This window comes from Lepus europaeus, chromosome 14 (genome assembly GCF_033115175.1).
Source record: "Lepus europaeus isolate LE1 chromosome 14, mLepTim1.pri, whole genome shotgun sequence".
NCBI classification, from domain to species: Eukaryota; Metazoa; Chordata; class Mammalia; order Lagomorpha; family Leporidae; genus Lepus; species Lepus europaeus.
The window spans coordinates 44,505,484-44,519,069 of NC_084840.1; the positions used below are offsets into that span (position 1 = coordinate 44,505,484).

Genomic DNA, 13,586 nt, shown 5'->3' on the forward strand with positions numbered 1-13,586 from the left:
TGTACAACAAAAACAAAGCCAGAGGCATCACAATACCAGATTTTAGCACATACTACAGGGCAGTTGTAATCAAAACAGCATGGTTATGGTAAAGATACAGTTGGATAGACCAATGGAACAGAATAGAAACACCAGAAATCAATCCGATCATCTACAGCCAACTTATATTTCATCATGGATCTAAACCAATCCCTGGAGCAAGGACAGTCTATTCAACAAATGGTGCTAGGAAAACTGGATTTCCATGTGCAGAAGCTTAAGCAAGACCCTTACATTTCACCTTCACAAAAATCCACTCAAAATGGATTAACGACCTAAATTTACGACCTGACACCATCAAATTATTAGAGAACATTGGAGAAACCCTGCAAGATATTGGCACCGGCAAAGACTTCTTGGAAAAGACCCAGAAGCACAGGCAGTCAAAGCCAAAATTAACAATTGGGATTGTATCAGATGAGAAGTTTCTGTACGGCAAAAGAAAAAGCCAGGAAAGTGAAGAGGCAACTGACAGAATGGGGAAAAAAATTGCAAATTGTGCAACAGATCAATGGTTGATAACCAGAATCTACAGAGATCAAGCAACTCCACAACATCAAAACAAACAACCCACTCAAGAGATGGGCCAAGGACCTAAATAGACATTTTTCAAAAGAGACAATCCAAAGGGCCAACAGACACATGAAAAAATGTTCAGGGTCACTAGCAATCAGGGAAATGCAAATCAAAACCACAATGAGGTTTCACCTCACCCCAATTAGAAAGGCTCACATACAGAAATCTACCAACAACAGATGCTGGCGAAGATGGGGTGTAGGGGAAAGGGACACTAACCCACTGTTGGTGGGAATGCAAACTGGTAAAGCCACTATGGAAGTCAATCTGGAGATTCCTCAGAAACCTGAATTTAACCCTACCATTCAACCCAGCCACCCCACTCCTTGGAATTTACCCAAAGGAAATTAAATTGGCAAACAAAAAAGCTGTCTGCACCTTAATGTTTATTGCAACTCAATTCACAATAGCTAAGACCTGGAATCAACCTAAATGCCATCCACAGAAGATTGTATAAAGAAATTATGGGACATGTTCTCTAGAGAATACTATAAATCAGTAAAAAAAAAAAAAACAAAAAAACAAAAAAACAAACAAACAATGAAATCCGGTCATTTGCAACACAGTGGAGGAATTTGGAAAAGATCATGCTGTCATGCTGAGTGAAATAAGCCAGTCCCAAAGGGACAAATATCATATGTTCTCCCTGATCAGTGACAACTAACCGAGCACCAAAATGGGACACTATGAGAAACAATGACTTGATTAGCCCTTGTCCTGACTGTTGATGTACAATTTAGTACTTTATCCCTTTTAGTATTTTTTTTTTTGTTCTACTTAATACTATTGGTTGAAATCTGTAATTAACACACAGTTATTCTTAGGTGTTTAAAATTAACTTTAAAGTAATCCCTGTTAAATATAAGAGTGGGGATAAGAGAGGGGGAGATGTACAATTTGGGACAAGCTCAAGCTGACTTGCCCCAAATGATAGTCCAAGTGATCAATTTCAGTTCACAATTGATCATAATGATAGGTCTAAGAGTCAAAGAGATCACATAAACAAGACTAGTGTCTGCTAATGCTAACTGATAGAATTAAAAAGGGAGAGAAGGATCCAACATGGGAAGCGGGATACACAGCAGACTCATAGAATGGCAGATGCCCTAAACAGCACTCTGGCCTCAGAATCAGCCCTTAAGGCATTTGGATCTGGCTGAAGAGCCCATGAGAGTATTATAGGCATGGAAAGCCAAGACACTCTGGCAAAAAAACAAAAACAAAAACAAAAACAAAAAACAAAAAACAAAACCTAAATGAAAGATCTCTGCGAGTGAGATCCCAGTGGAAAGAATGGGCCATCAAAGAAGGAGATACCTTTCTCTGAAGGGAGGAGAGAACTTCCACTTTGACTATGACCTTGTCTAAATATGATAAGAGTTGGTGAACTCAAAAGGCTTCCATAGCTTTGGCAACTCATGACAAGAGCCTAGGGTGATTTCTGATGTCGTAAACAAGACTGTCAATTTGTTAAGTCAACAACAGGAGTCAGTGTGCACTTACTCCCCATGTAGGATCTCTGTCCTTAATGTTTGTCCAATGTGCTGTGATGCTATAACTAGTACTAAAACAGTATTTTTCACTTTGTGTTTCTGTGTGGGTGCAAACTGTTGAAATCTTTACTTAATATATACGAAACTGATCTTCTGTATATAAAGAAAATTGAAAATGAATCTTGATGTGAATGGAAGGGGAGAGGGAGCAGGAAAGGGGAGTGTTGCGGGTGGGGGGGAAGTTTGTGGGGGGAAGCCATTGTAATCCATAAGCTGTACTTTGGAAATTTATATTCATTAAATAAAAGTTAAAAAAAAAAAAAGAATGCACTGGATTGGGTCTGATACAGTTCTGCTATGGCCTGGGAAGGCAGTAGAAGATGGCCCAAGTCCTTGGCTCCTGTACTAATGTGGGAGACCTGAAAGAAGCTCCTGGCTCCTGACTTTGGAGTGGCATAGCTCCAGCCATTGCAGCCACCTGTGAGTGAACCAGGGGATGGAAGGCTCTGTGTCTACCACTGCCTCTCTGTAAATCTGTGTTGAATATAAATTTTAAAAAAAGATACCTTCATGCACTTTTGATAGAAATGTAAACTAGTACAGCCATCATGGAAGAAATTATAAAGATTGTTTCAAAATCTAAAAATAGAAATACCATATGCCTCAGCCATCCCACTCCTGGAAACTTACCCAAATGAAATGAAATCATCATATGAAAGATTTATCTGTACCTCTGTGTTTATTGTAACTCAATATATAATAGCTAAAATATGGAATCAACTCACATGTCCATAAACTGATGACTAGATAAATTGTATATGTATGTAAATATATACACATATGTGTGTATACATATAGTATAGAATACTACCCAGCCATAAAAAAGAATGAAATCCTGTCTTTGTCAACAGAATGAATGCAATTGGAGATTACTATACTTAGTGAAATAAGACAGTCCTAGAAAGAGAAATATCATGTTTTCTCTGATATAGAAAGTATAAAATGTATGGTGTGTATGAGCAAAATTGACTTTTCGAGATTTTATTATTGTTATAGTCCTTCCAATACTCTGGAGCATCTGTGGTTTTTCTACCTACTACTTTATTAATCCCTTTCTTAGGAGAGGGTGAAACTTGTGATTATAAAGTAAATTGAAATATGTCACTAGAAAATTAAAAGAAAATGAGAAAAGGAGGAGGAGGGAGGGTGGGAGTGAGGTGGGAAGTATCATTATTCTCTTACAACTGTATATATAAAATTAATGAAATTTGTTCCCTTTTTATAAATAAAAAGTAAAGCAATGCTGTGAAATAATGAGCCACCATTTTACATTGTGAGATTTTTCTGTTTATTATTTCAATTGTGCTCTTGATGGCTTTTTTCAGTCTTAAAGAAGACCTGTGATAATTTGGCTGATAAGACAGATCTGAATTCCTCTTGCTGGTACTGATGTGGTTATGTTGGCTCCAAGGCTCTTGGACAGGGGGGCTCCTAGAGGCCCAGCACCGATGGATGCCCACTAATATCACCCATCTGTGCTGTTAAAGTTTAATTGGCCTACACTGTAATATTAAAGCCCATTGAAACATATAGGATAATGAAAGTCATTCTCAAAAGAGCATTTTAGTATGAAACTCCATACTTCATCATCTAATCATACAAATAATATCTCATAAAATATCAGTTGCTACTACTGTAAGCTTTTTAAAAATGTAATATAGTTGAGTTCTTAATTAGCTTGGACTAGCTAACATATATATCTTGGGACTAGCAACACTGTATGCTCTTATTATATAAGGCTTGTAAGATTCTCTGGGAGCACAAATGCTGTACCTAATTTATGGTAGAAAACAAAAGTGCTTGGCTGGCGCCGCGTCTCAATAGGCTAATCCTCCGCCTGCGGTGCCGGCACACCGGGTTCTAGTCCCAGTTGGGGCGCCGGATTCTGTCCTGGTTGCCCCTCTTCCAGGCCAGCTCTCTGCTGTGGCCCAGGAATGCAGTGGAGGATGGCCCAAGTGCTTGGGCCCTGCACCCCATGGGAGACCAGGAGAAGCATCTGGCTCCTGCCTTCGGATCAGCGCGGTGTGCCGGCCACAGCGCGCCAGCCACGGCGGCCATTGGAGGGTGAACCAACGGCAAAGGAAGACCTTTCTCTCTGTCTCTGTCTCTCTCTCTCTCACTGTCCACTCTGCCTGTCAAAAAGAAAAGTGCTTAATGAAGAGTCTCAGCTCTTATCTTAGCAACATCACGTGGATATTAAAGTTCTTAAAAATCACTTAGAAAACTATTGAAAATATTTTAACTTCTTTTACCTCATTTGTCTCCATAGGTTCTCATTAAGAAAGGCAACGTTACTTCTAAACTTTGGGCTCAGACTGGCCAGCAGGGTGCACAGTGGAAGAAAGTGGAAGTGTTTTTAGGCACTCATTTGTACACACAGGTTTGTAATTTTAATTGGTTATGTGAGGAGGAAGATTCTCCACCCCTCTTAATCTTGATTTATTTCCTTCACTCCACTCCTGTCCTGCCATTCTCTTTCTATTGTGATATATGAATGCATAGACTTAAGACAACATTACAGGTGGGGTTTTCCCTCAGGAACTTAGAATTCTAGAATGATCTAATTTGTTAGAATTAGATAATAATACTTGTTGGAATATTTAAATGAGCAGCAATCGTCTTCCCTCTGCATTAGCTTTCTATGCTTTGCTCTATTTGGCAAGTATATTCTGAGACTGTAGAGTAATTAAATTATTTCAAACCTGATTTAAAAGGCAGTGTGTGAAAACAGTGTGTGATTGAACTTCATTATAGGTAATTTACCTAATTCAGAATATTGAGAAATATAATAATATATGATGCTATATTTGTCTCCATGTATTATATTATTGGTAGGATGAGAACTATTCACATAAAATAAAGTTCAAGCAGTATAGTAATTAAAATATTTAAAATCAAAATAATAATGTGCCAAGGTATTTGGTATGGGTTCTATTTTTTATGGATTATGAAAAAAGGAAGGGATATATGGGCCGTGGTTTTGTTGGGAATTTTCTTTAACGATAAGACTTAAAATTAAAATTTGAATAAGCAAAGTAAGAGCCTTTTAAATAGGAAAATATTTTATTTTTTAATTTTTAGGCTTAATTTCATGAATTTAGAAATAATCATCTCTAGATAGAATGGATAAGATGCTTGTTAAAAACTGCATTTCCACTTTTCTGCGTGTGTAACAGGAATAGCAAGTTGATTTTGAAGGTTTAGTAATTGCATGAACAACTGTGAACATTCTCTGACATGTCAGCCCCTTTCAACTGCCATGGGCACATAGGTTGCATAGAACTGTTTAAAGGCATTGACCCAGCATTATGGCCAGGTTCTTGGAGTGACAGGTAGATGAAATCCCATTCACATGTGTGTGTGTGTGTGTATTGCCTTTCACTGCAATCTAGTTTACCTGTGAATCATTTGCAGACAATTGAAGTAGATAAAAAATGAGTTGAATTTGAAGAAATTATACATTAATTTAATGGCCTTACACAGTATGAATTTTACAATTAGAAGGATTACAACTCTTCAGTCTCTAAGAGCTTTAAATTTAGACAGGAAGAATCCTCAGCAAGAACATGTGGAGATCTCTGCTGCTGTCAGGGGTAGGGTTGCACAATGGGTAGTGACCTCTGTAATTAGTTCTGTGCACATAGAATACAGTCCTGTGCTGCATAGTGATGTTTAGGTCAATGATGGGACATGTTAATGATGGTGGCCTTTGGAATTATATTGCCTATCAATGTCATGACTTAGTTTGTGTAAGCACTCTCTCTGATGTTCCCACGACAATGAAATTGCTTAGTGATGCATTTCTCAGAATGTAACCCCAGTGTTAAGTGGTGCATGCCTGAATGTTTATAGTGAAATCATGTTCAAAATAACATTAAGGGGAGCTTCAATAAGTGGAATATATTACTTAACATTTCCGCAATTTTAGCTTTTCACATGTTGAAATTGAATGAAAAAGTATATCCACATTGCTAGAAAGTTAAAACTAAATGTTAATAGCTAGTGGACATTCACTGTTTGATGTGGGTCACTCATTTCTATAGTAAAAAATGGAGACCTTGCTATGTGCCAAGTACATTACCTTGCCCAATAGATACAGAGATGAGTCCCCACACTGCTAATGATCCTTTCTCCATTCTTAAAACAGTGTTACCTTTAGCCTCGGAGAATGTTTCCAACCGTTAAGAAAAAGCATAATTTATTTTTAGACATTGCATGCCAAAGCATCACTAGGAAACTTGAATTGTTTTATTTGGGAAAACTCAAATTTAAATATTTAATTGATTTTTTTTTTATAATTGGTGCAATCACATCTAAAGCAATCACTACAACTGAGTGCTACGTATTGCTTGAAATTTTAAATGTCTTGTTTTCAGAATAATCCTTTGAGGCACATACTGTTATCTCTATGGAGAACTATGTTGAAGTTATGTAAGTTGCCCTAGTTTATGTAACTACAAAATGGCAGAGAGACTTTAAACACAGGCAGCCATCCAGAGTCTATATAGTCTACAGTCCAACTGTTATGCATATTACTGCCAAATCTTATGTAAAATATGTATCTGATTTTATTCTACCTGAAAAAGATACATCATCATTTTTCTTCTTAAAAAATACTTCACAATAATCAGTATTAATTGTGGAATTCCAGCCAACATCACTTGGACATGGCAGACAGCTAAATTTTGACTATTGGATAGAAATACTTCATAGTGAAAAGCTGATGAGTTAAATGTTCAGATTATCCAAATAGTAGAGTATCTTTCTCGTTGTGGAACAGTGTTACCTGCTCGCCTGGCCCAAATTCTCTTGTAAGACAGGGTGTAGTCCTTTTTATTTCTTCCTAGTTTCACATCTTACTTATTCCCAAATACTTCAACTGCCTTAAAATTTATTTTTCTTTTCTAGCTCATCTTCTGTGAAGAATAATTTATTCTTTTTTATGTAAATTCACTGTGCAAAAACCTGTATTTTTATTTAGCTGGTATGGAAGGCACAATTTTAATTATACTGCCCTCTCACTTTAAAAGGGAAATAATACTAACTTGCACAGTAGTATAAATTATACATCATTTTCAAATTCTTTCAAGAAAAAGTTACTTAGGATTGATCAAGAGGGGTTTAGGAGATTGGTATCAGTAAATATTTTGTATGAAATAGCTAAGGTATGCTTGATCCAAGTTTACTTTGAAATCTATGAATATGTCATATGTTAATGTTTTAACTTGTAATGGAATGTCGTGGAGACAATGAAGTAATTCCATTTAGATCTCATAAACCTAATAATGAGACTCCAGTTCCATGAACAGTGTCCACTGTTGATCCAAGCAGTGGTATTGTTACAAAATAAAGATAGGATTGCTGAAAGCTTCAGTGATTCATTATTTTTCATTACTTCTGCCAAGTCACGTATGTGGGAAATTGAGGCCAGGTAACATGACATATGAGGATTATGCCTATCATATACATTAATCAAAAACTAACCAAAATCATTTAAATTCAAAAGGTGTGGCCAATTTACAAAAAAAAAATCTCATGGTATTGAGTTTTGTCATCTTTGAGCTTTCAAACTATTCAGGTGGGCGTGGCCCTCAAGAATGGGAAGAATTGAGTGAAATAAAAGATGTGCTTGTATGTTTTTTCTTCTAATTCATTTCAACTGATTGAGCTGCTTCCTTGCGTGATGAAGCTCTAAGGAATGAGCAGGTCCTGTTTTGGATCTAGAGATAGCAGGAGCATCAGTGTGGGTTGTTGACTGGTGCCAATTTTATTGACCCTGTATCCTAAAAATGCTAAATGTAAGACAATTGTATTGCCACATTCCCATTTTTAGGGGTTGAGAATGGTAAACTTTGACCTCTAACTTCTCGTGGCTCACATTCAGTATGGGAACATTTTTGGTGGTTGTCAGGTTGAATTTTGATTTTAATATTAAGTTCTTGCTCCAAGTTTTGAACATCTTGTTTGACAGCTTCACCTCTAATTGACATTTTCTTTTTGTTCTTAGATCGTCTTCAGGGCAAAACGTGGTGTCAGTTACATGGGTGATGTAGCAGTGGATGATGTTTCCTTTCAAAATTGTTCACCCTTACCCAGCCCAGACAGAAAATGCACTGCTCAAGAATTCACATGTGCTAATAAGCACTGCATTGCAAAGGACAGGCTGTGTGATTTTGTGAATGACTGTGCTGACAATTCAGATGAGACTTCTTTTATTTGTGGTAAGTGGGAGTGTTCTGCTTCCTCAACCTTGCCTTTATTTCCAGCAATCTTATTCAGTATGTTTCTGTGTTGAAATGTACAGGGTACATATATTTCAGTAGCAGGGGTAGGAAAGATGATTGGACTATTGAAATGCATTCCTTTCTTAATACTTAGGATTTAGAATTCATTTAAAACTACTTGATGAATTTTAGTATTTATGAAGTAGCTAGAGATAAGTCCACAAAAAATTATCTTCAAAGACAAAATGGAAACCTTTTTTTTTTTTTGAAAAAAGCAAAATATTGATCAGAGTCCATTTGAGCAGATCTGGCAAGCTGTCATTCTTCAGTCCATTTCATATGGTGTTGACTCTAGTGAATAATCATGTGACAATTAAAAAGCTTTAATATTTTATATAAAGTGATTTCCCAAAGGAAATGGAGGTCAGTGTTTGAAAATTTCTGATGGATATGAAGTCACACTTGAAAGCACCTACTAAAACACCCTTAACTAATTGAACATATATGCTATTGAGATCGGCCTGAAAAATTACACAAAACAGTGTATTTGTTGCTTTATATCACCACACATGAGCAAAACATAAATTGTCAATATGCAGTTTGACAAATTTTTCGCCTTAGCATAATTTTGTACTACAGTTTGATATTATTTCCTTCTTGACACTGAAAATGGAATATAAAGAACAGTTTCCATATAATAAGAGCTCATGGGGCCGGCGCTATGGCACAGCGGGTTAACGCCCTGGCCTAAAGTGCTGGCATCCATATGGGTGCTAGTTCAAGACCCAACTGCTCTTCTTCTGATCCTGCTCTCTGCTATGGCCTGGGAAAGCAGTACAAGATGGCCTGAGTCCTTGGGCCGCTGCAACTGCATGGGAGACCCGGAATAAGCTCCTGGCTTCAGATCGACACAGCTCTGGTCGTTGCGGCCAGTAGGGGAGTGAACCAGTGGTTGGAAAACCTCTCTCTCTCTCTCTCTCTCTCTCTAACTCTCCTTATTTCTCTGTGTAACTCTGACTTTCAAATAAATAAATACATCTTAAAAAAAAAAAAAAGCTCACATTTCAGAACTTCTAACTTTCAAAGCCATTTTTGTTTACTAATTTCTGCTTGGTTTCACTGAAGCCCTGTGAGGTAAGTGTGCTGGAACAGAGCCTAGAAATGCTTTCTGTGGTTGAAGTTGTCACAAGCGTGGTGAAGGTTTTGCGATGTTCACGAAACTAGTACTGACAAAGTTGGTCCCAGAACGCAAGTGTTTTGATTCACGATCCATTGTTTTGTCCAGACATTTAACATTTCTGTGTAAAATTGATTTTAAATGTCTTAGAGCAGTCTTCGTACTACTACATGCTAATTAGTTCCTTTATTTGTGGGTTATTAGAGTATCCACTTTCATCATACAAACCAAACAAAAATAATTACATACAGTTCTGTCTTAATCATTATTTTATGCATAGTTTATGCTATATTTTTAGTGTATTTTGCACCAAATGCTTTCAAATTTTCTTCATTGACATTTTCATTTGAATATCAAACAAATCTATTAGGTTATCAGTTAAGACCAGCGTTATGGTTTTAAATTGTATTTGTAATATTAAATATCTCTTTCCCAGAGAAGTTACTGAGTGAAAGTTTTTTAGAATGTAAACGTCTAAGTAAATCTTTCATATAAATCTTTGTATCCAGGCTCTAAGTTAATGAATATTTGTAGGACTTTCTATCTGTAGTTAGAAAAGGAAACTGATATACTAAGGGGTTCAGAAATACATTGGAAACTTACTCTTGATATTTCTTTAATAGGGAACATAAGATGAAAGTAATCACAAGCTTTTAGAGTCTTAGTTGTATCAAAGGGTACATTTTGGTGAACAGATTACCAGATCCCTCTCAGCTAAAAAATTGAATTAGTTCCACAAATTCTGTTTGGAAAGGAAAACCTTTTCTGCTCCTTTGAGCAAATAAACAAAACATCTTGATTAAACCCTTTAAGTAACCTGAATTTTTACATTGATTCTACTAGAAAGATTTCTTTATACATTACATTGCTTGCTTTTATTGCACATGTTAAGAAATTAACCTGTATTCCCAGTCTGCTGATTTTAAATGTTAGGTCTTAATTAAAGAGTGCTAGGATCTGCTCCATGACTTATGAGTAATGTTATTATCCAGCTTGTGCTATAAACTTGCATGTTTAAATTACTCTCAGAGGAATAGGAACTGATTTCAAAAGATTGGCCAGTAACCAACCAAATCTTTGGACATAAAGTCTACAGTGGGTTTTTTTTTTTTTTTTTGAGAATTCTAATAAATTTGAATGTGTATCACAACTATAGAAAACTTTTGAAATATTAGAAACATACCTTCTAGGAATAGCAGAAAGGATAAAAATCTCTTAAAAGACATACACATCTCTAATGGAGGGAAAGAAAACAATCTATTATAACAAATACCTAATGCTTTAATATTCTGCACATCAATGTGAAATCTAAAAACCTAATCTATCAGAAAAATTTAAAATGTATTTGTTTTATAATTTGAATGATATTACTAAAAGAGGACACAGTTCAAAGAGTGATTAGTGTATTTAAGAACTTAAAATCTTACTCTGATTTACAGGGTCCTTTTGGAAAATATTTTTATTTTCCAATACATTCTAATTAGTGTTTTTATGAGTATTATTGATATACAGTTGAGAATATCTGATGCCTTCCCCAATGATTCAATTCTACACTCTTATAATACATAATATTTGAGCAACATAATTAGATAAGATGCTGAACATAATGAATATGTCTTATGCTATTTACCAACTGCAGGTTGGGGAAAATATTTGCAAGCCACCAATCTGACAAAGGCTTAATATCCTGAATATATCAGAAACTTAAACTCAACAATAAAACACCAACCATTCCAGTTAAGAAACTCATTAGACAGTTCTCAAAAGTACAAATGGCCAGTGAAGATATGAGAAAATGCTCAACACCACTTGTCATCAGGGAAATACAATTCAAAACTACCCCTGTCAGAATGGCTAAAATATGAAACACAGAGAAACAAATAAGCAAACAACCAAAAGACAGGAACATATTCTATCAAAGATACCTGCACCACCATGTTTATAACAGCACTGTTCACAATAGCCGAAATTTGGAATTAACCAAGGTGTCCATCATCAGATGAATGGATAAAGAAAATGTGGTATATACACAATGGAATAGTATTCAGCTATAAAAAATGAAACTTTATCATTTGTAGCAAAGTGGATGCAACTGGAAGATATCATATTGACTGAAAAAAGCCATACACAAATATTGCAGGTTCGCTTTTAAATGTGGGAGCTAAAATTGTTTTATTTTTTTAAACTTTTATTTAGTAAATATAAATTTCCAAAGTACAGTTTATGGATTACAATGGCTTTTTCCCCCCGATAACTTCCCTCCCACCTGCAACCCATCTATCTCCCGCTCCCTCTCCCATTCCATTCACATCAGGATTCATTTTCAATATCTTAATATGTACTAAATTGATCTTCTGTATATAAAGTAAAGATTTCAACCGTTTTCACCCACACAGAACATAAAGTGAAAAATACTGTTTGAGTACTAGTTATAGTATTAATTCACATTGAACAACACAATAAGAACAGAGATCCTACATGAGAAGTAACTACACAGTGACTCCTGTTGTTGACGATGATGAGATAGAAGAAATGCAAGATACGGATTTCAACAAGTTTATAAGAACATTTAGAAGTTTTCAAAAACAAATTCTTGAACTACAGAAATCCTTACTGGACAGGATAAAATTGTTTTAAAAAGGAGAGAGGTGCCTGTGTGGATCAGTATTGCTACAAATATAGTATTGTGAAGCTTTGTTTTATATTTTTGTCCAACTAATGATGAAGAATGTGATATTATAGTTTTAATGATCTGTGATGACTTTGAAATTCACGGTATAGGGGTCGGCACTGTGGCTCACTTGGTTAATCCTCCGCCTGCGGCACCGGCATTGCTTATGGGTGCCAGTTCTAGTCCCGGTCGCTCCTCTTCCAGTCTAGCTCTCTGCTGTGGCCCGGGATAGCAGTGGAGGATGGCCCAAGTGCTTGGGCCCCTGCACCTGCATGGGAGACTAGGAGGAAGCACCTGGCTCCTGGCTTTGGATTGGTGCAGCTCCAGCCATAGTGGCCATTTGGGGAGTGAACCAACAGAAGGAAGACCTTTCTCTCTGTCTTTCGCTCTCACTGTCTATAACTCTACCTGTCAAATTAAAAAAAAAATTGGAAAAAAAGAAAATATTTCTTTCCTTACAAACTGACTCCTTCTCTTTTACTTACGTACACATGATATATATGCTATCTCAGAGAGTAGCATAATCATCTACTGGTTAATCCATTCATCATCTTGAACTCACTTCTGTTGGTACATACCATTATGTTCTTAGAATTGTATCTATAAGCCATATTTAATCTGTTAAAAACTTATTAACATCAAAGTAATATTAAACTTTTGAGAATGCCATTTGGTTATGAAAAATGACAAACATACTTTTAATATTTTATGTCTTTGACCATAAGATACATGATAATGTTTTGAGGCAAAAAATGCATAATAAAAACTTGGATTTTCAGCCCTTAAGGCATTTGGATCTGGCTGAAAAGCCCATGAGAGTATTTCAGGCATGGAAAGCAAAGACACTCTGGCAAAAAAAATAAAATAAAATGACCTAAATGAAAGATCTCTGCGAGTGAGATCCCAGTGGAAAGAACAGGCCATCAAAGAAAAGGAGGTACCTTTCTCTGAAGGGAGGAGAGAACTTCCATTTTGACTATGAATCCTTGTCTAAATATGATCAGAGTCGGCGAACTCAAGAGGCTTTCATAGCCTTGGCAACTCATGACAAGAGCCTAGGGAGATTACTGATGCCATAAACAAGAGTGTCAATTTGTTAAATCAACAACAGGAGTCAGTGTGCACTTATTCCTCATGTAGGATCTCTGTCCTTAATGTGCTGTGATTTAATGCTATAACTAGTACTCAAACAGTATTTTTCACTTTGTGTTCTGTATGGGTGCAAACTGTTGAAATCTTTACTTAATATATACTAATCTTCTGTATATAAAGTGAATTGAAAATGAATCTTGATGTGAATGGAATGGGAGAGGGAGCGGGAAAGGGGAGGGTTGTGGGTGGGAGGG

The 13,586-nt window shown here is 36.2% G+C and overlaps 1 protein-coding gene across 1 annotated transcript in view; it reads left to right on the forward strand.

The window, feature by feature from the left end:
• MALRD1 (MAM and LDL receptor class A domain containing 1) overlaps positions 1 to 13,586 on the forward strand; it is a 405,586-nt gene that overhangs the window by 153,839 nt on the left and 238,161 nt on the right. Inside the window, exons 19-20 of the mRNA XM_062210772.1 lie at positions 4,438 to 4,548; positions 8,176 to 8,389. Of these exons, the coding sequence (XP_062066756.1) occupies positions 4,438 to 4,548; positions 8,176 to 8,389 (325 nt within the window). The remainder of the gene's footprint in view (positions 1 to 4,437; positions 4,549 to 8,175; positions 8,390 to 13,586) is intronic.